General features: G+C 40.9%; 1 protein-coding gene across 2 annotated transcripts in view; it reads right to left on the bottom strand.

Annotated features, from left to right (window-relative positions):
- Shq1 (SHQ1, H/ACA ribonucleoprotein assembly factor) overlaps window positions 1-22,684 on the bottom strand; it is a 106,445-nt gene that overhangs the window by 47,849 nt on the left and 35,912 nt on the right. For both annotated transcript variants that reach the window (XM_031382756.1, XM_031382755.1), the window contains exons 7-9: window positions 15,329-15,483; window positions 13,441-13,494; window positions 12,070-12,193 (exon numbers count right to left, since the gene is read on the bottom strand). In XM_031382756.1, coding sequence (XP_031238616.1) covers window positions 12,070-12,193; window positions 13,441-13,494; window positions 15,329-15,483 — 333 coding nt within the window. The remainder of the gene's footprint in view (window positions 1-12,069; window positions 12,194-13,440; window positions 13,495-15,328; window positions 15,484-22,684) is intronic.

Here is a 22,684-nt window from a genome sequence, read left to right on the forward strand (position 1 = left end):
ATCATACGATGCACCTGACACCCAAAGAGGGCCAACAAAACTGAAGATGAGCACAGGATAAGTGGCTGTTTATTTCACACGATGCCAGAGAGGCAGAGAAACTTGAATGCGCTAGTTTGAGTGAGAATGTCCTGCAGGCTCATATATTGGTCCCCAGTAGATAGGACTATTTGGAAAGAATCAGGAGGTGTGGTCTTGTGGGAGGAGGTGTGTCACTTGTAGGGGTGGAGAGGTGGAGGCTTCAACCTCATACCAACACAGTTAGTACTCTGTTTCCTGTTTGTGGATTGGGTTGTAAGCTTTCAAGTATTGCTCCAGTTTCACTCCTACTTGCAACATATTTCCCAGCATAATGGTAACAGGCTCTAATACTCTGGAATTGTAAACCCCAAAATGAAATTTTTTATAAGCTGCCTTGGTCATGATGTTTTATCATAGCAATAGAAAGATAACCAAGACACTAAGGAATATAATTACTCATCTCTCCCTAAGACGAACAATAGCAGGATCCATGGACTGGCATGGGCACCATCATTAGCTGAGGTCTCCATGAATTTCAATAAACAATCAAAGGCAGTCAGGAAGAGGAAGTTCTGTGTAAGAGAAGCAGTATTGATGACAGGACACCTGACAGGGCTATTCACAGCCGAGTTAAGGAAGAAGCTGAAAGGCTGCAGAGATGGCTCAGTGGTTAAGAATATAGAATGCTCTTCAGAAGACCCAAGTTAGGGTCCCAGCACCCACACTAGGGGACTCACATACACCTTTAACACTTGTCTCAGGGGGATCCAAAGCCTCTGGCCTCTATGAGCACCTGCATACCATATGCATATATCCACACACAGACACACAAATTAAAATACATCAAAATAAGAAAAGTGAAGTGAGGGAAGAAAAGGGGAAGGGGGAGTGACTCCAAAGGACTTCCTTCACTCTAGTGGTGTTGCTGAGCCCCAAGGCGGGGCCCAACCCTTATGACATAGGAGAGCTCTGGCAGACCTGGATGACTTAGAGGCTTGTAAACCAGGTATGTAAAGTGCATAAGCAATCAAGAAAGGAGGAAGAGTCAAAGTAGACAAAGGAGTCTGTGCAGGTTAATAGATGACAAATGTGGCAAAATTTGTCGGGTAGAGTTCCTAAGGAGAAAGACAATCAGAATGGCAAAGGCTGTGCCAGTGAACTTGTGATGCCTTTAGAGCCTCAGCACAGCTCAGGGAAGACATAAAAGGTGCAGCACCACAGGTGGAAAGATGATGCTCATCTTAGGGTGGGCAGCTCACATCCAGAACACGCAATGTGTTCACACAGCCTTTTTTTTCACAGGCAGGTGAAACTGATGAACAGGAAAGTGCTGCTGTGGTAGCCAGAGCCTGTCAGAACCCAAGTCAACTCTAGTGCCAACCACAGGCTGTAGCAAAGCCCTGGTCCCTTCTGGCCTTGAGCTAGGCTGTCCACTGGGGTGGACAGACTCACAGCCATGGCAGCAGTTGCAGCAGCACCCCAAGATCAGATGTCTCACAAAGAACAACTACTGACTAGGGAAGACTAGGTGGGGTAGTATCTCTCTACATGCCACTGTACTCAACACTGATCTTGTGTGTACGGATACAAGAGACCTGCTAGAACACATACATTTGTGAGTGCACCGAAGCCAGAGGTCAATGTTGGATATTCTTAATCACTTCTCGACCTATAGAAATGAGAGTTCACTCATCAGTTAGATTAACTAGCTGGCATTTTCCAGGAATCCTGGTTCCATCTCCCTAGTAATAGGTCTACAATGTGCACTGTCCAGATTTTCCAGTATGCAAGGGATCTGAACTCAGGTCCCTATGCCAGCATGGCAAGCACTTAACTGACTGAGCCTTCAACATGGTTTTTTGATGAAGCAATTGATGTGCATAATGAGGTCATTTTGTACTATACTAAACCTTACAAAGATTTCTTTTACTACCCTCCAAGACAAACTGGTACTTGCTTGAGGGGGACAGGTTAGGTCTTCAAAGATCCTTACCATCCTCTGTTAAAAGGCTTGACTATCTCCCTTTAAAAAAAAAAAAAAGCTTTATTATATTGCTATGCTATCCCTTGTGTGCCTTACAGATGTGAACAGCATCTGGAATAACAATAAAAATGAGATAAAGAGTTTAAACAAAGGCATAACACGGGGGTAGAAAAGGCATTCCTAGGAGTCATAAGAGTGGGTGACAACCCCAGTGCTAGGGATGGTTAATACTCCACGAGTTAGCCAGAGAGGTTCCTGAGGCCCGCAAACCATAAAGGCTACTGCTACTACTGTTAGTTACATGTCAAAATTAGATGGTAAGTCCCTACTAAGAGAAACCATATACTTTGGCAGTAGGATGTGTAGAAGTCATGCTGGAATGAGCTGGAAGCTCTCTCCTTGCTTGCTAGCTTTCAAAATGCTACAGGATGTTGTGCAGGCTGTAGGGGCAGAACTGTCCCCAGCAGTCTTGCTTGGTTAAGGACACTGCAGAGCATACTACCTATATTCCCAGTAAAATGAGTCCACTGAAACAATAGTGGTGTGACTGTTACAGGTGCCACTAACTGCTTGCTGACTGAATTTAAGGCCCTCTTCATAGGAGGGAAGTCATGTCTGGCATGGTAAATCAAGAGCAGAGACCTACGGCTAGACTCCAATGGGGAAGCAACTGCTATTGTTTTACTAATGGGTTATGTCCTGTGCCCAGCAGACTGCTTTCTAAAGCATTCATGTTCACACCCATGAATCACTATTGCAGTCTCAAGTATAAAGGGGAACTTCCCTTTTGCAGTGGGTGGTAGTATGTAAAGCCTTATAACTGGTGAATCCCCCTAAGTGACTGCAACAGTCATTAGTGGCCCAGTACTCAGCTATAAAAGAAAGAAAATAAGCAGACCATTTATGTCACCTCCTTCAGGGAACACAGAAGAGCAGACAGAAAAAAGAGTAAAAACTGAAGGAAAATGTGGACCATGTATAGGTAATTCATCTTTGATAGAAGATGGGGGCCCACAAGACCTCTTGCTAAGGTTATAGAGCAGCAAAGACAAAGAGAGTGACTCTAGGACCAGGTAAGCAGCCTGAAAGCTATGCAGAGAGCTCCAAGAACACTACTCATGCTGTGCTGGGTCTCTTGGTGACTCCACTGTCTTTATTAATCTGTGCTCATGTAAGAAGCCCCCCATCCCCAATGATCCTCTAAGCAACTCCAATAAGCTCACTGGTGCACTAAGCTAGACTTGGGTAGAACTGTTTGTTTGGTTTGCTGTCTTCCTAGGGAAGGTCATCCAATAACATACAACTTTTGTTTCAAACTTCTTCTCTGATTACATCTATTCCCTGGAACTAAGCTGCACGGTTTCCTCTCTGCACCAGTAAAAAACCAAGGCTGCTTCACCCTCTTCAGTTTTTACAACCCTTAATCAGAGTCTGTCGTCGAAACGTCGTCGGATGTTTCCGTCTCTAAGCACACAGCTGGATGTCATCAGAATTACTTGATGGCTGCATAACCAATTCTCACTCATTTAGACAGTTAAGAACAAGACATTCAAATTCCAGGTAGAACTCTTTTTAAAAAATTCCAATTTACATAGTGAGTTAAAAAAAAAAAGGACAAGAAACTGAAGATACACGGCTCTTGAAATAGCTGTCATCTAAACCCATACTTAAAACAATATACTAAAAACTTCAAAAATATTTTAGCACAATTTTGATTCAACAATTTCATCCTAAGAATATGCCATGTATTTCTATGTTCAGCTAAAACTTGGCTGTTTGAATTGATAGTATTAGACTTCTCTCTCCATCAGATACTACTTAATAACAAAAGTTCTGACACATTTTTAGGAACTACTTCAGCTTTCAATTGGGAAAGCAACTGTATGAAGCCAGAGGAAGAAATACACCTGCAAAGGACAAAAGACTTAGCTACTTCAAGCGGCACCTAAAAGAAAACCGCTCAGCAGTCACAGCTGTACATTTTGACGATTGTGAGAGGTGATTTTTTAAAAATGTCAACAGTTGGTGTTATTACTTTCTACTTCCTTTAAAGTCCTGCAGAGGGGCAAGACTACACAGAACACAGTGACAGCAGTGACAGATGGGCCATGGGTCTGCCTGGCTCACCCAGGCCTCATCACTGTTTTCACACACGCTGCCTTATTTGTTTACTGCTTGCTCAACTGCATCTCAGTTTGCTTTTCCTAGTGTGGGGGTTCTTATGCTACTGTGACCCAAACAGATCGGTTCCATCTTGTCCTTCAGGGAGGGACAGCAAGGAAACTGATCCGTGTTAGCACATAGCTGTTAGGGATGGGAGGAAGCCCAGCCTCAGCCCACGGCCTCAGCTCACAGGAGAGGGCTGCCTCCAATCCTGCACAATAAACTTGAGGGTGGTAAATCTATTCTGTGAAGAGCTAGAAACTTGACATTTTAGCTTTATGGGCTGTATCTCTGCCACAACTGCTTGACCATGCCACTGAATTATAAAAGCAGCCATAGAAAATATATAAGTGACTGGGCATGTCTGTGTTCTGATAAGACTTTATTTATGGGCACTAAACCATGAAGTGAATATCATTTTCATGTGAGAGAACACTATTTCTGTCTCTCTTTGGGGACACAGTCTGCCCATGTGCAGGAACTTGCAGTCTTCCTGCATGTTCTCCTAGGTGCCAAGAGTAAGGGCAGACTGTGCCACCATGCCTGACCCAAAGTACTACTTTCTTATGATATTTTTAACCACTTAAAAATGTAAAAATGATCCAGCTTAATGAACATGCCTAAAATCCTGGCACTGGCAGGAAGAAAGCTAAAAGCAGGATGGTCAACAGTCCTACACCAGTCTCATCCTCAGGAAGACTTAAGGTCAGCATGGATTATATGAGACTATCTTAATATTAGCCCTCCTACATATAAGTAAATGAAGTCAAAAAATATAAAATTAAAATATGAAGATATTTTTACTTAACTCAAGGACCAAACAGGATAGATTCAGTTTGTCAGGTACAGTTAAGGTGTTTTCTTAAGAAACCTTCTCATTTTTATCTTTTACATACTTTTTGTCTTATAAATACACATTTTTTTGTGTGTATGGATGTATGGTATATATATATGTGTACATGCAGAGGACAGAGATGTCTTCCTTGACTGCTCTCCACCTTATACACTAAGGCAAGGTCTTTTATTTGAACCCAGAGCACTCCATTCAGCTAGGCTAGCTAGCTTGCTCTGGGTATCCTATCTCTACTTCTCAAGAGTTGGGATTAAAAGCATGCTTCCATGCACACCTGGCATTTAAGTGGATATTAGAGATTTAAACTTGGGTCTTTAAACTTGTAGGGCAAGCACTCTGACCAACTGAGTCATTTATCATCTATTGCCAGGCCAGCTTAGTACCAGGGTAACCCTAAACTACTACTTATTAACAGTAACTAAAAGGCAATTTGTAACATGCAAACCATATGAGAAATGCTGCCCCCATTCATCTTACAAATGCATATATTCCAGGTCTTATCTTTTGTTTCTTCATTCCTGTCACACAATAAACGTTTCATAGGTTAAAGCCCAAGCTGTATAGAATCTTTTATTTTTCAATGATTCTGTTTTAATACCCTGCACACAAAATAGTGTTGATTTCCGTCTACTGAACACATGTATATGTGTCACTTACTAGTATTTAGAGATCAGCTTCTTATTTAAAGAAAGTTACATAAATAGAATTGATGCATGTTCTGGGGGTGCACATAAAATGACTAATTCATTTAACCTAAATTCCAATATTAACATGCAATAGAACCTTAAGTTAAATAAAAGCTTTCCTCTCTCCCTAGCCCAACTTCATTTTAAATAAATATAATTTTCTGCCTTTATTTTCTTACAGAACACAGAATGAAAGTTACTCCTATTTTCAAAAAAGGCTTAAAACTGATGTTAAATATTTAAAGAGAACTAATTATGAAGTTTTTAAAAATCATACATTCAAAAATACAACTAACTTCTGTTTTTTTAATACTACTCAGCTAAAGAAACTGAAGAAATTAGCAAAACCTACAAAACCAAATAGTGCAAGAAATATAACATAGATAGTGAATGCTCTGAAAGTATTTAAATGATAAGTTGATTTGAACCATCACCACCAGTAAGCACTACTATATAACTTCATGGAATAGAACATTAAAAAACATTTTAAGTGATTTGTTAGTACCAAGATAACCTTAAACTACTACCTATTAACAGTAACTAAAAGGCAATTTGGGAAATTAAGGGAACATAATTTAAACATAAGGGAAATGCTGCCCCCATACTGTATTTAAGTGAACAAAAAACTTTTCTTAAAACTATAGCTTAACAAATTACCATGAGAACAATCTATACATTTTAACAGCTAACAATGCATAGTAAGTACCAGGAGTTATTAGAGAGGCTAGGATTCTGTGAAACAAGTGGACATGGTTTTCTTACCTTTGATAGTCATTAGTACATCAACCTTCTAGATGGGCACAGGTAGGAATCTACAAATGATCTGAGGCTAAGTAACATGCATGGAAAGATAGAACATATACTGGCACTCTAAGGAACAGAGTTCAAGTCTCTATGCTTGAGAGGGGAGAAAGCAGAGAGTAGTTCAGACTGGCTCACTCACCATCCCTACACTTTCCAGTATTCTTGGCTTGGTACCCCAATTTGGGAGTGGACTCCTGCTCCAAAGCTTGCTCTGTAAGATTTTAATTAGGGCTTGAGTGAACTGTATCTAGAACTGGATGTACTAGTTAGTCCCTTGAGGACATGTCTGACCTCAAGTGAATCATCATTTTCCCTTTGTTGAAGTGAATGTTTTGTTTAAGGAGGGTAAGTGCTTAAGTGCTGTGTGCCTGCTAGCACAAAATACTCAGTATTAGTATTAGTGACGCAGACACTAAGGCTTGTGTCCTTTCCTACTTTAATTTTTATTCAAAATCATAAACTTAGCTCTGCAATACAGCTAGCCTTGAAGAGGAATAAAGAAAATATGTAGCCCAAATGTTTTAGTTATGGTTTCTATTGTGATACATTACCATGACCAAAAGCAATATGGGGGTTAAAGGGATTATATCCCTTAACAGCTTGTAGTCTAGCAGGCAGGGAAGTCAAGGTAGAAACTCACAGGCAGCAGCCTGGAGGCAGGTACTGAAGCAAAGGCCAAGAAGAAGAAAAGCTGCTTCCTGGCTTGCTCCTCACGGCTTTTTGAATGTGCATTCTTTTTGTTTGTTTGTTTGTGTTTGCTCTGCATCCCACCCCAACCCCTGAGACAGGGTTTCCCTGTGTAGCCCTGGCTGTCCTGGAACTCACTAGGTAAGCCAGGCTGGCCTGGAACTCAGGGATCTGCCTGCCTCTGACTCCCAAGTGCTGGGATTAAAAGTGTGTGCTATCACTACTCTTTTACAGCTCAGGCCTACCTGCACAGGAAAGACAGGACCCACAATGGGCCGGACTCTTCCACATCAATCATCAACCAAAACAATACTCCATATATTTGCTCACAGGCAATCTGATAGACATATTTTCTCAATAGAGTTTCCTCTTCCCACAAAACTCTTTAAACATGTCAAACTGACAAAAACAAACATGTCAAATTGACAAAAACAAAAACCAACCAACCAACCAACCAACCAACCAACCAACCAACCAACCAAAAAACCCATAAGGACACCAAAGAACCACGGGGAGAGCACAAAGGTCCTTGGAAATTGTGAGCAGAAGTCCCCTGAGCTGCAGAAGGTACGGTCTGGTGGTTAAGATGCACACAAAGTAAGAGCACGGCGATGTCCTCAGCTGCTAATAGGGATCTCCCTGCTGGCTTCCATGACGATTATGCCTTGTTTCACCGTTGTAAAGACCACGTCAAAGCTACCCAACCAGCAGTCTCAGCAGTGCACATAAAACACTGGAAAGCATTTGTGTCTGGTCCAGCATTTGCCACGACAACATACCAGGACCTATACTCTGGAATGAAGTTCTTACCCTAAAGTTTCCTCCCTCAAGTGAAGTCGCTACCAGTGCCATTATGGAGCATAAAGTCACTACCCTGACACATGACTCCTGGAACAACTCTGTGACAGAAGGAACCCTTCTAATAAAATCCTATCTTGAGCTCAGAGTATGAAATGTTTCTGCTCTCTCTGGAACTTTCTCTACAAAAAAGTGAAAGAGACAGAGAGCCTAGGGACTCACCATCAACACTATGTCAAAGAACACTATAGTGCTGACCATGACTAAAAGCAAGGCACTACAGGGATCAGCAATATCTGCAAAGATACTAATTCCTCTTTCTATTGCTTGTAATTTTTACTGGATTCTTTGCACAGAAGAGCTTTTAAGGAGGTACTCACTTAAAATGTCTGTAGAAAAAAAATCAGTTAATAGATAAACTCATCAACCAATTAACTTGATATGTGCTAGGAAAATGGCAGGAGCTAAGACATGGAAGTGAAATACAGCAGGGAACCCCCTCTGTAGGAGGTAATATGCCTCAGCTTCCCTGGTTTTACGTTTTTATTCTCTACATTTTATCTTCTCAGCTTTTCATTATACACACAATAAACTAAACCAGGGCTGGGGAGATGGCTCAGTGGTTAGTAGCACCGTCTGCCCTTATAAAGGTTATGAGTTCGATCTCGAGCCATGTGTAAAAACTGAACCAAACACCTTTGGAGTAGTATAACATACTTCCTAGAATGCTTCAGGCTCTAGGTTCAATCCTCAACAATAAAATCTCTAAACATCCTTTGAAATACATGATGGAATGCTTAACCCCCTACCCAAGCTACTGCATTTTCAGGACTCTGACAGGATAGGCACTCAACAAACACCTGCTGAATAGATTGCAGAACAGCTGCACAAAATATATTTAAACAATACAAGTTAAAAGGTCTAAGGAGACATGGTAGTCAATCTACAGGAATTCCTCTGATAATATTCTAATTTGGGGCTATCTTCTACAACTGAACCTTTGAAAGCATTTTCTAGAGCTGGGGAGATGCTCAGTGGATAAAGCACTTGCTGCACAAGCATGAGGACTGGCATTTAGATCTTCAGAACCCATGTAAAAGTCAGGAGGCATGGAGGTTACCTGCAATCCCTTCCGGCAACAGCCATCCCACTCACTGCTGGCTCTGCAACATGGTACAGGAACAAACCAGATGTAAAGGCTTCCTCTTTACAAGTACAAAGTAAAATTTTCATGTACTGAAATTAAAACTCCCCTTGCAACTAGAACTTGGGGGAAACCATGTATAGATTCTGAAGTGTCAGAAACCCTATGGGTATATATTATAGGAGGCACATATGCTTTCTATTCAAGGCAGTGGGGACACAGAATGAACTCAGTGGTGAAAACAGCTGTGTCCTCCCACCCACCATGCTCAGCCTTCTAGCAGAAGTGAGGAAAACTAAGAGTCTAGAAGATATAGATAGGAATCCAAATGCTCAGTAAAGTGTACAATGTATGCTCCATCAAATGTTTGATGCTATGGCTTGTAGCTTCCAGTAGAATAAAACCGAGGTGCACTGGAAACTGTCCCTTCAATGCTTCTCATTCCCAACTGACTGACAACAGCTAAAGAATGGCTCCAGGAAGGTTCTATGCACTCTTTTAAAAACAAAAAATCCAATGAGAAGGAGGCAGGGCATTTGCTGAGGAGTCAATAACAGAGAATATAAGTGGGGGAGTTGTGTTTCCCAAAAGGACCAAAAGGGGAGAACAACCCTATGGGCTAGGTCCTTTGTTAAACACTTAAACAGCATTTATCAGAGTGAGGTCAGGTTTCCTGCCCTGAACAAGTTTGGGTTTAATGTACAAGATAAGCAGGCTTCTGCAAGATGGGAAGGTCCAGGAAACGTGAAGATGCTCAAAACCAGTAAAGCATCCTTGTAAGGGCTGTTGTGAAGTCAGATAGAGCAGGTCCATAGGTCTTTGAAAAACCCTACTTAGCCAGACAGTTATCATGAAATATTCTCTGTGGCTCCTGAAGCATTCCCATGTTGGCTCTGGAAACTCATCCATTTGAGATCAGAGTCTCTTTAGGGAAGAGTCATTCATTACTTTCTACTATGCAGGCATTATCTGACCTTTACAACACAAGTGTGACTGCTAGGGCTGTGTTCTGAATTCTAAGTAGACACAAATTCATTGTTGGAATCGCCAAATGCCAACCTGGCACTATTCCCACTTATCTTATGGAATATCCAAACAAATGAAATTCTTCAGTGACAATAATGGCATCTCTGTGCCATCCACCTGTGCAAACACAGGTCACAACCTTCATTCAGAACTTGTCACCCTCCCATCCAGTGGCACAAGTTCAGAACAATCCAGGGCTGTGCTTCCACACTAAGCAGAACCTACACCAGTCACAGAACCCAGCACTGTGGCTTAGTTGGATCACATTCATTTTCAACACAGGCTCTGCTGTGTTATTTCAAGTTTCCTCCTGCTAACAAAATACAGCTGATAAGACTATTTCTTGTGAGTGATAATGACGAAAAGTTAAGTCTCAATTTCAGCTCTAACCTACTAAAACTGTTTGAATAATTGATTAGACTGTAAGTCAAGGCAATCAAATTTATTTTGGGTTATGCAATCACAGAACTGATTACTTTTCAAATAAAAATCCAGAGTGCCAGATTACTTCCCAGAATAAAAAGTAACAAGACATAGTTCATATGAGTGAAATTGAGAGTGGATGTACTTGGAAACATGCACAGGAAAGCTTGCTACAGTTTTGTTGGTTTCCCCTCCAGAAGCCACAACATTAGCATCTCCAAGCTTAAATCTATGAACAATGCTCACAAAATCCTGCACTACAAAAAGCAAGTAATTGTGATGTGCAGTTCTAGCTACACAATCTTTCATTTAGAGTAGATTGATTTTTCAAGGTAATTTTAGAGATTCAAGAAGTACCTTGGATGGAAAGCAAGGGGAGAAAAAGGCAGCTTGTTTCCCACAGTTAAAGGAGATAGATTTGTCAATGATATTCCCTCATTTATCTTAAACAACAATCCTTCAAAGTAAAATACTGCTGGTCTAAACCCATCAGGTGAATGAAAAGGCATCTTTCAGTTAACTATGACTCACTTTCACTATTATGATCTACTTCAAGCACACATCCTGCACAGCAAGAATAAAGGTCACACTGAAGACAAAAAGCCAGTGTCCCTTGGGACAAAACACTAGAGATGTAACTGTCCCTAACAATCCAGTGAAGTCACCTGGACATGGGGGATGAACTTCCATTCTTATGGATAAGGGGATGAGCTTTTCTTCTTAAGGATACAGGAAATGAACATCCCTTCTTTTGCTGAAGCATGAAGACTAGCCCTCAATAAACCTTTATAAGGGCAAAGAAAAGGAACCCCCTAGCCACACACATAGGTGGGACAAAAAAGAAAGACCAGGAAGTTCTGAAAGTGACTTTTAGATGAATATGCCAGAACTACTCCACACAAATGGATGCTACCTTGGGAGTTATTCTATTTTAAAGATGTTATAGGCAACTTGGAATTTTTTTTGAAGCCTGGAATTTTCCAGATTCTTATAGTCAGAAAGTACTGAGTTTTCATGCTAAGCTTAGCAGCACTCAAGAGTCTTGAGAGTAGTGATGCTTTGCCTTGGAATGGCCTTCTTGCTTTCCCAAGTCTTGGTAACAAGTTCCCTCCTAAACAATCATTGTATTTCTCAGGCAGCACACCTGTGGCTCTGTATTGGAACTGTCAGTTTAGTTATCATGTCTCTCTGACAAAGCTGTAGCCCTCACTGGAGAAGAGAATTTCCTATCATCATTACTGGATCCACATGACCTCAGTGCCTAGAAAGTTACAGGATTCCAAAAACTGCTGAGCAATGTAATCTGTCTTCAGTGTGAAGTGCTCTGGGATGCTATTACTTCTCCCTTTATTAGAAAAGGTAAGCATGCCTTTTCTATCCTGAGGGTGAGAGACCTGATTACTTTCGTTACTTATATATAGGAAAGAGCAAAATTCATGATGACATCTTCACAATGCCCAGATTTGCAAGCCTACCTTACCTAGTTGCAGTATCTTTAGAGTGTCTCTGTAGGCTTTCAGCACCAGCTTGAAATGACGATAAAGTGGATAGCACAAAACTCTCCTTCCAAAGGACACCAGGATTTCATGAACGTCTGTCCATGTCTGTGAAAAGTCACCTCAGGAAGTCATTTCCATAAACTACATTACACAACAAAAGCACACAATGAAAAAGAACAGTCACAATTAAACCCTGTAAGCCTAGATCACTGACACAAGCCAGATTCTTGTATGCCTCGCTTTATCACAGATTTAGAATTCTTCACACTGCATCAACAAATCATAAATGTGGATGAAAACCCACAAATGTAGAAGGAACATTTTAGAGTCTTAATGTGGACAGGCATTCAGCCTATAGACTCAGAATTGGATCTGATGAGGGAGGATGGCGAGAGGCTTCCTGCTTTATAAGCAACTCCTAGCTGAGGTGGCTGACAAGGCTGCTGGCCCACTCTTAATCTTGGAAGAGTAAGTCTCCTATAGTACCTGACTCCGTGCAGGACTGAATCTTACCTCCTCACAGAAGGAAGTAATGGATGACTCAATCTCTACTTTACAACGTAAAGTGTGCATTATCTGAACTGATGGTACAACCTTGATGTTGAAGAATCTGTTCTGAACTCAGAAACTTAAGATACTATTCTTTAGGAAAGCAATTATCACTCCACTGCACATGGTCAGCAGGAACAGTGGCATGGCTCCATGGATTAAGGTACTTGCTCTAATGATATAAACCCTGCCACCCTCCAATCCCCGCCACCTATAAAGGTGGAAGGCAAGAACCAATTCCACAACATTGTTCCCAGATCTTCACATACATGCTATGATAAGAGCCCTGCAAAATAATAGTGACAAATAAAATTGTTTTTTCCAAAATAAGGTTAATAGCTCTAACCATAAAATGATAGGATGCAAGACAATTTATTTAAGGTGCAGGATCTAAGTTTCTTCAATTGTAAATTCAGCAACACTCACCTTCCTGAATGACTTACTTAGGAACAAAATAAATAATAGCTATAAGACACTCTGATGGTTCATTATCATCTAGGTCTGTTTTCCATTTTAAACTCTGAGCCCTAGCACATTAGCACAGCTGCAGCTCTACCCATGTTTCCCTAAACATCCCAGCATCCTCAGTGCTCCTCCATACAGTATTTTCCCCCACAATTCATAAAATGCTTACCTGGCTTCACTATCCCCAACAAGTGTATTTTTTTAAAAAAATAATAAAGTTCCCAATTTAAAAACATTAGGAAAAAAATTTAAACAACAACAACAACAAAAAAAAAACTACTCAAAACAAAGAAGAACAGAAAAATAACTTTCTGAACAACTTCGAGCAGAAATCGTACCTCAAACCAGCAGAGTGTTGGGCTCAGCTTTCTGATGGTCCACGCAGACTCAACCTTAGTTTTGGAGAAAGGAGCATCACTTTCAGAAGTCATTTGAAAACAAAATAAATATATCCACTGAAACTAGTACAGGAGTTATATTGGCTGACAGGAAAATGGTGTATTTATGAATACAGAAAATAACTATACTGATGCAGAGACTAACAGATGCCTTTGCTCACTCTGCTTGGAACTGTATGAACTGAAACACTTCACTGATGAGAGAAACAGAATATACAAACAAATAAGCAAGATCATTCAAACAAAACTGAAGCTAAATGCTGGCTGTTTCTTTCTCTGCTAAGTCACTAGCTGCTGAGCTGCCGCCCTGGTACCTGAAAACTGCTGAGAAACTGCCTTTCAGAGACTGCACTTGACAGGAACAGTAGTCCAGGGGCTTGAAAAGCTCTAAGATTTCATGCTTTTAAAAAAGAAATGGTACATTTTATCAAGACTTAGTATGTGGGGCTGGAGAGATGGCTTGGTGGTCAAGAATACTAGTTGCTCTTCTACAGGACCTGGGTTTCCCAGCTCCCGCATGCTGGCTCACAACCATCTGTAACTGCAGTTCCAGGGGATCTGGGGCCCTCTTCTGACCTCTCCAGGCACATACATATGTGCAGGCAAAACCTTATATACATAAAATTTTAAATCTTTTAAAAAAGATTCAATAATATGAAGTGAAGAGCCTTTTTTTGTCCAAGTAAATATTTTATTCACTTAGAATATATTTTAAAAAAGACTTGAAAACAAAGTATTTACATATATATTACACTCTAAATAAACCCAAGATTATTCATTTAGATCATATGCAGACTGCAATAGTCACTTTAAATTTTACAGAATCATGACAACAAAACCCCTGGCATCTCAAAGTCTACTGCACTAAGGTGCTGTGTGAAGTAAGTGGGTAAGATCACAGAGCAGATGCTGCAGTACAAAGTAAACAGGCATGCTCACGCACATGCAGGCCTCCCCACACACATAGTGAAAAAACTAGACAGATAAATAATCTTGTGAGTGTGCTTATTACTAACTACTGGAATTATGTAAAATCCCAATGATCTAATTTTTTGTATAATCAAAAAGAAAAAGTAAAGCATAGACGAAGCTAAAACTGAGCCCAGGCAATCATCAACAGTAGCCCACAGGCTGGTGTTTTCCCAGCATTCCTCTCTTCACTGACTGAAAGACTGGAGGCTGAACTGAGGCACTGCTGGTTGAACTCACAGGCTTTACACCACACACACAGATGGAAAACAGGTGAAAACAGGTGAAAGCTGGCTCTCCACTCACAGCTAAGCCTAGCTTTGACCTCTCAAGTCTCTGGCCCCAACCTAAAGTGATCCTTTTAAATAACAACCAAAAAAAGATTCCAGTTTTGGAAAAAGTAGGAATTACAAGTCTTTATGAGTATACATTCTGTATGCTAAGATTCTTTCTGCAAAAGGCTTTACTTTGCATGTGGTGAATGAAAGCTTTGAGGAAAAACCCCAGTGAGTGTGGTAACTGGCTGCTTTCCACCTTTGGCTTTACTTCATACACTTCCCTGCTCTGCTACCAATATATCTGTCTAGTAGACCCACTGCCCAGAGAGAAGAGGCAAGACCCCAGGTTAGCATTATGCTCTATGACTTCCCACCCATCTACTGTGACCACCATGAGTACTTCTGCAGGACAGATCCTAAGTCATCTATCACAATAGGATCTGCACTCAACGGGGGGGCTAGGGCTACCTTTAGCTAACACAGTACTACACTAAGTCATCTATCACAATAGGCTCTGCACTAACAGGGGGCTAGGGCTACCTTTAGCTAACACAGTACTACACTGGCACACATGGACTTACGTTGTGCTCTCCTTCAGTGACACGTACTTCATAGCAATAGGCCAGAAGGATGTCAACTAAACTGTAGTACACTTGACGGTGAGCTGTCTTGTCCAGCAGGTAAGACTTATTCACAAATTTTCGTAGCTGATATTTTTCCTCTTCTGAAAAAGACACTAGAAGAAAACACAGTTCTGAAAATTAAATGTGCCATTCAAGTTCATAAAACCACCAGTGCAGAAGATTTGTCAAAATTGGAATTCTGAATGTAGAAAGCAAAATCATAGTTATTTATCCTTAACACCGCATATAAGGCACTTTCTTAAAGGAGGCATCTCCAGCTTTATTAAGACCATGCATTTGTTTAAACCTTCCAGATCTTTCCCTCCTATCACAACACTGTGCTACACTTAGGACATTTCAGTAGCCTTTTCTGACTTACTCTTTTTCCTAAGGTTTATCCTTATTATTTTAAATTATGTGTACATGAGCACACACATGTGCTTATATGTATATGTAGCCATTTGCACATGAGTGCAGGAAGCTGGAGGTGCCATTAAAGACAATTATGTGCCACCTGACATGGATGCCGGTCAATCTGGTGGGCCCTGTGTTAACTGAGGTATCCACTTCCCAAATGACTCTAGCTTGTGTCAAGCTGACATAAATTACCAGCACACCCTTCCTACACACACTTCCCATCCTGCCTGGCAATAAAGTTAGCAATACTTTTCCCATTCCATTCCAGTTTAATGGATTTAAGTGACCATGGTAAGAATTCCAAGATGACTCCCAAAGAGGGGCACCATTCCCTATGTGGGCTAGATCTTGTCATGTGATTCTATCCAGCAGAGTATGGCAAAGATGACAGGACAGTCACTGCCATGCTCACATTCCAGGGTGTCCTAACTGGTATAGCCCCGTGGTGAGTTGGCCTATGAAAAGGCTACTTCTGGGACCTCTACAATCTCAAGATTTAAGAGCAGGCAAGAAAGTGGGGCTACAGTTTTACAGCACCTGGGAAGCGAATTCTGTCAATAGTGATATGAGCCTGGAGAAGAAATGTAGCAAACTACACCGAGTTTTTAAGAGAGATGGGCATACTTGGCTGGTAAGCATGTCCAACCTTTTAACATTGCAAAATGATGCTGATGTGTCATAATGATCATCACATGCAAGGAACCAAACAACGTAGCTACAAAAAAGATCACTAAAAGGGCTCATAATGCTTTATGTAAATTTAGGGTTTTGTGTTGGGCTGCATTCATAGCTCTCACCCCACTGGCCACAGGCTGGACCCATCTGAGCTACTACAGTCTTCCAAGGCTCTGAGCAGAGAACCCATCAGATAATGCATGGAGACTGTGAGAACACAGTGTAGGGAAAAGCTATACTACAGCAAGAAACTCTTAAAACTGTGACGCATACCAGGTACTTCAGTCAGTGCCACTCAGTTAAATGTAGGGTGTTCCTCCCTAGTTGTATTGGCAACTGGATTTACTCTATAAATTGCCCACTGGACTGTGTTCTCTACAATTTTCCCTATTGAATAGTTTGGTTTGTCAAGTTTTTAAAACATTTTTTGTATATTAAAAGTATAATCCTTCAGCCAACCGATAGCTAAGCAGGTGAAAACACTTGTCAATCATGGCCAAGGACAACAGAGTTTGATCCTAAGAATTCAATAAAGGGGGAAGGAGAAAACCAACTTCACAAAGTTATTCTCTGACCTCCACACATGAACCATGGAATACACATACCCACACATATTACACACACAAGTAATAAATGAAATACATTAAATATAAATGGTAACCAAATTCCAAATCTGTGACTTTGTTTAGAATATCCTTTGCCACAGAAACTGTTTTCAATATAATCCCAAACAACCCTTTAAAAAAAACAAACAAAAAACCCCAAAGAACAAACAAACAGAAAAAACATTCTGGATTTACACTCTTGGTTAATGTCTTTACAACCCCTGAGTGATAGATGAAGTCTCTTTAATATTGCTTCACTTGGGTCTGGAGAGCTGGCTCCCTGGCTAAAAGTACTCTTCCCACATGGTGGTTCAAAACCACTGTAATGCCCATTCCAGAGGATCTGATGCTCTCTTCTGACCTCTGCAGATACCAGTCACAAATGTGGCACACAGATATACATGTAAGCAAGCCATGAATACACATTTAAAAACTAGTAATCATAAACCTATCTGGAAGCCAGCATTTCATGTCTCAAGACTTGACTTTATTCCAGATGAACAGTGAATCCCCACTCTACTGAACCACCAACTCTTGTCAAGACAGATCTGCTGCTTTTGTTACTAAAATTACTTCAAAGTATTTTTGCTTTTTGTCAGCTGTTGCTAATACACTATTTTCCCCGCTTCCATCATTAAATACTTCATGATAAAAGAGAAAAAATATTTCTTTTTATATATCAGCCACTCTACCAAATATTGACTACATATTCCAAAACAACACACTGAAATGCTTAAATGTTAATGATACAACAAAATGCTTTCTTTACATGAAGACAAACAAGTATGAGACTTCAGTTTCTAAGTTTCCTTTGATGCCTATAATTTAGGCAATCTACCACACATCTCTCTCCCTTCCCTAACTTTTTATTGATTCTTTGTGAATTTCATATCATGTATCCCAATTCCATTCATCATCCCATACCCCAACCTTACAGCCACTCCCCCTCCCAGAAAGGAAAAGTAGAATAAAAAAAAAAATCTTGTCATGGAAGCTGTAGTGTGTCAGTGTGTCCCACAGTATACCCTTTTCCCCACACATCTTTACTTGGAAATTTTCATTGCAGTACATCATTGGTCTGGTTAAAGACCTATGACTTCTGCTACACCATCAATCCGGGATCCTCATGGGCACTCTTGGATATCCTGTTGCTGCCCTGTGTCATGGAGATCATGAAGCTTTGAATCTGCAGGACTAGCCCCTTCACTCACTCCAGCAGATCATAGTTGGGGTGGACCAATTCAAAGCCCTAGATCTGGGCCTGGGAGGTAGCTGAGTTGGTATGCCTGCGAACTCTCTGGCACCACACTACCAGGGCAAGCTCTTTAGCACTGTTCCAGCTAGCTTACCCAATGCCACAGCCAGCAAGGGGCAGGGTGTGTGTGTGCATGTGTATTTTATAGTTTATGGAAACACATGTGTTTGTGTTTGTGTGTTTGTGTGTGTGTGTGTGTTTGTGTGCGTGTGTGTTTGTGTGTGTTTGTAGGTGTGTGTGTGTGTGTAGGTGTGTGTGCGAGTGCGTGTGTGTAGTTGTGTGTGTGTTTGTGTGTGTGTGTGTTTGTGTGTGTGTAGGTGTGTGTGTGTGTGTGCGTGTGTGTGTGTGTGTGTGTGTGTGTGTAGCTGTGAGGTTGGCATCAGGTATTTTCCTCCATGCTTTCCATCTTATATATTTCTTGGTGAGCCTAGAGCTCACCAATTCTTGCCAGTCTAGCTAGCCAGCTTACTGTGGGATGCTGTGTTCCTGTTTGCAAGATTGCAGGTGGGTTATCACACTCACCCTACACTGTATGTGGGTGCTGAGGATCCAAACCAGTGCCTTCCACTTACACACCAAGCACTTTAGGTACTGAGCTCTCTCCAGCCCTGTCATGAAGTCATTCTATAGTTACAGAAAGACCATGTAACATGCTTTTCTATTCAATCTCACACTAACATCATTAGTTCTCAACACTACACAAAGTAAAATACTCCATCTACAGCATGATCTCAAAGAGTAAGTATTATGATTAGAAAGTGTGTTAAAACTGAAACATTTCACTTTCTAGCTATTATATGCAAAACATGACTGTATTATTCACTTGTTTGTTGCTATCACAAAACACAATGACCAAAAGTAACTTAGAGAAGAAAGCATTTATTTGGCTTATGGTTCTAGAAGGGAAGAGTCAAAGGCGAGGTATGGCAGCAAGTGGGACAAGCATGACAAAAGAACAGGAAGCTGAGACTCATATTTCAACCACAAGCACAACCACAACCACAAGCAAAGAGAGACAACTATGAGGGTAAGCTTATAAAACTTTAAATGCCTACCTCTAGATACTCCTTCAGCAGGGCCATGCCTCCTAAATCTCCCCAAACAACTCTACCAACCAGGAACTAAGCGTCTATCCACCTGGGCCCACGGGATATTTCTCATTCAAATCACCAGCACATGGCCTAAGTACAAAATACATTTATTTCAACTTCAAAAGCCCTCATAGTCTTTCACAGTCTCAACCAAGTCTAAAGGTCCAAAGTCCAAGGGCTCTTCTGAGACTCAAGGCAGTCTCTTAATTATAACCCCTGTAAAATTCATCCTTCCAACATACTGGCACAGATCATACTTTACCATCCCAAAATGGAGGAATGTGGCCACAGTGAGGAAATACCAGACCAAAGCAAGGCTGAAACCCAACAGGACAATCTCAAATCTTGTAGCTCTATGACTAGTGTCAAAGGGCTTAGACGGCTATCACTCTAGCTTTGCGACCTACCCTATATATCTCTCTCCTGGGCTATGTCTTAGTTACTTTTCTATTGCTGTGATGAAATACCATGACTCAGAGAACTTATAAAAGAAAACATTTAATTGAGCTTTCAGATTCAGAGGATAAAGATGGTAAAGCAAAGGCATGGCAGCAGGAACAGCTGAGAGCTTACAACTTGATCTGCAAGCAGGAAGCAGAGAGCTAATGGAGGAATGGTGTCAATCTTATGAAACCTAAAGTCCATTCCTAGTGACATAACCTCCTGCACCAAGGCCACACCTCTAATCATTCTCAAACAACTGTACCTGCTGTGGACCAAGTATTCCAACACAAGAGTCAAACCACCACAGCCAGCCACACAGCCCAGTATGCAGCTCTTAATGGCAGATATCCCCGGCTGGCATCTCTTAACATCCTAAGGTCTCTAAGACAACCCCAGGCTTCAATTTCACAGCTTCACACAATGTCCTCTCAGAGCCTTGCAGAGACTCTCCTGCCACATGTTGCCTGGTTGCAAAGGTTCTCTAAAATCACAGAAAAATCCATAATTCCCTGGGTCTTCCACTCTTCCTCTATGCCACCAAAGCCAGTGACATGGATAACATTGCCAAGTTTGGCTATTAAATAAAGGTGCAATTGATCTCTCATCTTACAAATTAGTAATTTTTTCCTGTCTCTTATCAGTCACTTTTAAATCTACATCCCACTAGCAGGGAACTCTGTTTCTACTTCTAGTGCTTCATATAAAAATGTCAGAATGACTTGCAATGCACAAGTAAAGGCAGGCTAAACTACTATAATGAAGAGCCCCTGACAGCAGAAGAACTTAAGATCCCCTCACTCCACTACCCTAGAAAAGGGATGGATGGAGCCTTATTCATAAGCCTTGGGCTTCCCTGGCATATAACTTCTTTCTATACACATCCAAGATAGCTGCTCTAGGTTTGTATCATCTTCTAAACAATGAGAAATCAGAAAGTAGGAGGAGGATAGCAAGCATCTCTCTAAAACAGGGATGCTCACATCCCATGAGCCAGTACTCAACACACAGTCACATCAAGCTGCAAGTAAAGAAAGGAAAGCCAGCTACTGGCAGAGTGGGACATGCTGAGCTCTAAGTCAAGGAGGCTTCTTACTAGAAGACTTGTGAAAAGACATATGGTTCTCTGCTACCTTGTCCAGACACCAAGTTATTAGGCTGCCTTTTAATATCCTAAACCATTCTTCTGGTAGACACAGCTGCTCAGGCTGTGTCTCAGCTCAACAAGACTGCCCTCCTATTTACCATAATTTGGCAAAATCCACGAGACTATAAACATAGAAAATTATATAAGCTTTTGCATTAGTTTGAATAAGTGTTCCACATAAGCCCATGAAGCAAATAAAGGCTCTGTTATCCAGCCTATGGTGGGTCTGTGACATAGTAGAATCTTTAAGGTGGAAGCTAATGGGAGGACAGAGATCACTGGGGGCAGCCTTGAGGATAATAAGAATCTGGCTCTTTCTGAGTTGCATCCGACCCCTTCTCATCTCTTTCACATCCTGGCTGTAGATGAATGGTTTCTGCCATGATTTTCTGAGTCACCATAGGTGCGGAAGTACAGGGCTAAACCCTCCTGGACTAAAGTCAAGAGCCGAGACAAACTTCTCCTTCCAGCTGATCACCTTGTCATTTTGTCACAGTGACAGAAAGCTGACTCCCACAGCCCTTTTCATACAGTTTTCCAAACTCACTTGTGCCCTCTTGTATGAGCTCAAGTTTAACTTTGACTTGTTTAAAAATTTTCCAGCCTATCCTCTAGAGGAAAGAGTCTTAAACACATTGAAATTAATAGAAACAGTACTCTGTTTACTCATCAAAATAAACTTAGTGTAAAAAAGCAGGTTTTCAAATATATTTAGATAATTATTGTTTTGACCATGTTAGCAAATCTATGCAAAAAGGAAGGAAGAAATGCACTTATACAAGCATGGCTTCCACAATGATACATGATTTCAATGACTCGTTTAATTTGTTAGACATCATGGCTAAGGAATATTTATTTTTAAAATTGAGGGGCTGGAGAGATGGCTCAGAGGTTAAGAATACTGACTGTTCTACTGAAGGTCTTGAGGTCAAATCCCAGCATGGTATTTGACACTACATGGTAGCTTACAACCATCCGTAATGAGATCTGACGTCCTCTTCTGGTATGTTTGAAGACAGCTACAGTGTACTTACATATAACAATAAATAAATCTTTGGGCCAGAGCAAGCAGGGACTGAGTGAGTGGGGTCTACTGGAGCAGCAGAGGTCCTAAATTCAAATTCCCAGCAATCACATGATGGCTCACAACCATCAGTGCAGCTACAGTGTACTCATGTACATTAAATCAATCAATCGGTCAATCAATCAATCAATCAAGCATAGATATATATCAGGTAAAGCATTCTTTAGAGAAGGGTTAAAAATGCTCTTTAGAGCATTGTTTAAAAAATAAAATAAGACATAACTGAGCATTGTTTGCCTCATTAAAGAACTCATCTAAAAATGCCTTTATTTAAAAAGAAATATTCGGCTCATATTGAAAGACTGGACTTACAGAAGCTACATGGAGAAACAAATTCAATATACAAAGAAAGTGCACCTGACAAAGTATTTAAGACCTTGTATTTAGCAAGAAGATTTGAGGCAGGACTCCCATAAGCACAGTTTTCCAGACAGTCATTAATTTAGCTAATAGGAAAGTACCAGGTGTTCACGGTGATACTATCTCACTAGAGAAAAGTCTTTATACCCTGGCTGACTAATAAAGACCTCCGCTTCCACGTAACTCCTGAATCACAGAGTAAGCATGCCCCAAACTGTTTTTAAACACATCAACTCTCC

This window comes from Mastomys coucha, unplaced genomic scaffold (assembly GCF_008632895.1).
Source record: "Mastomys coucha isolate ucsf_1 unplaced genomic scaffold, UCSF_Mcou_1 pScaffold20, whole genome shotgun sequence".
Classification (NCBI taxonomy): domain Eukaryota; kingdom Metazoa; phylum Chordata; class Mammalia; order Rodentia; family Muridae; genus Mastomys; species Mastomys coucha.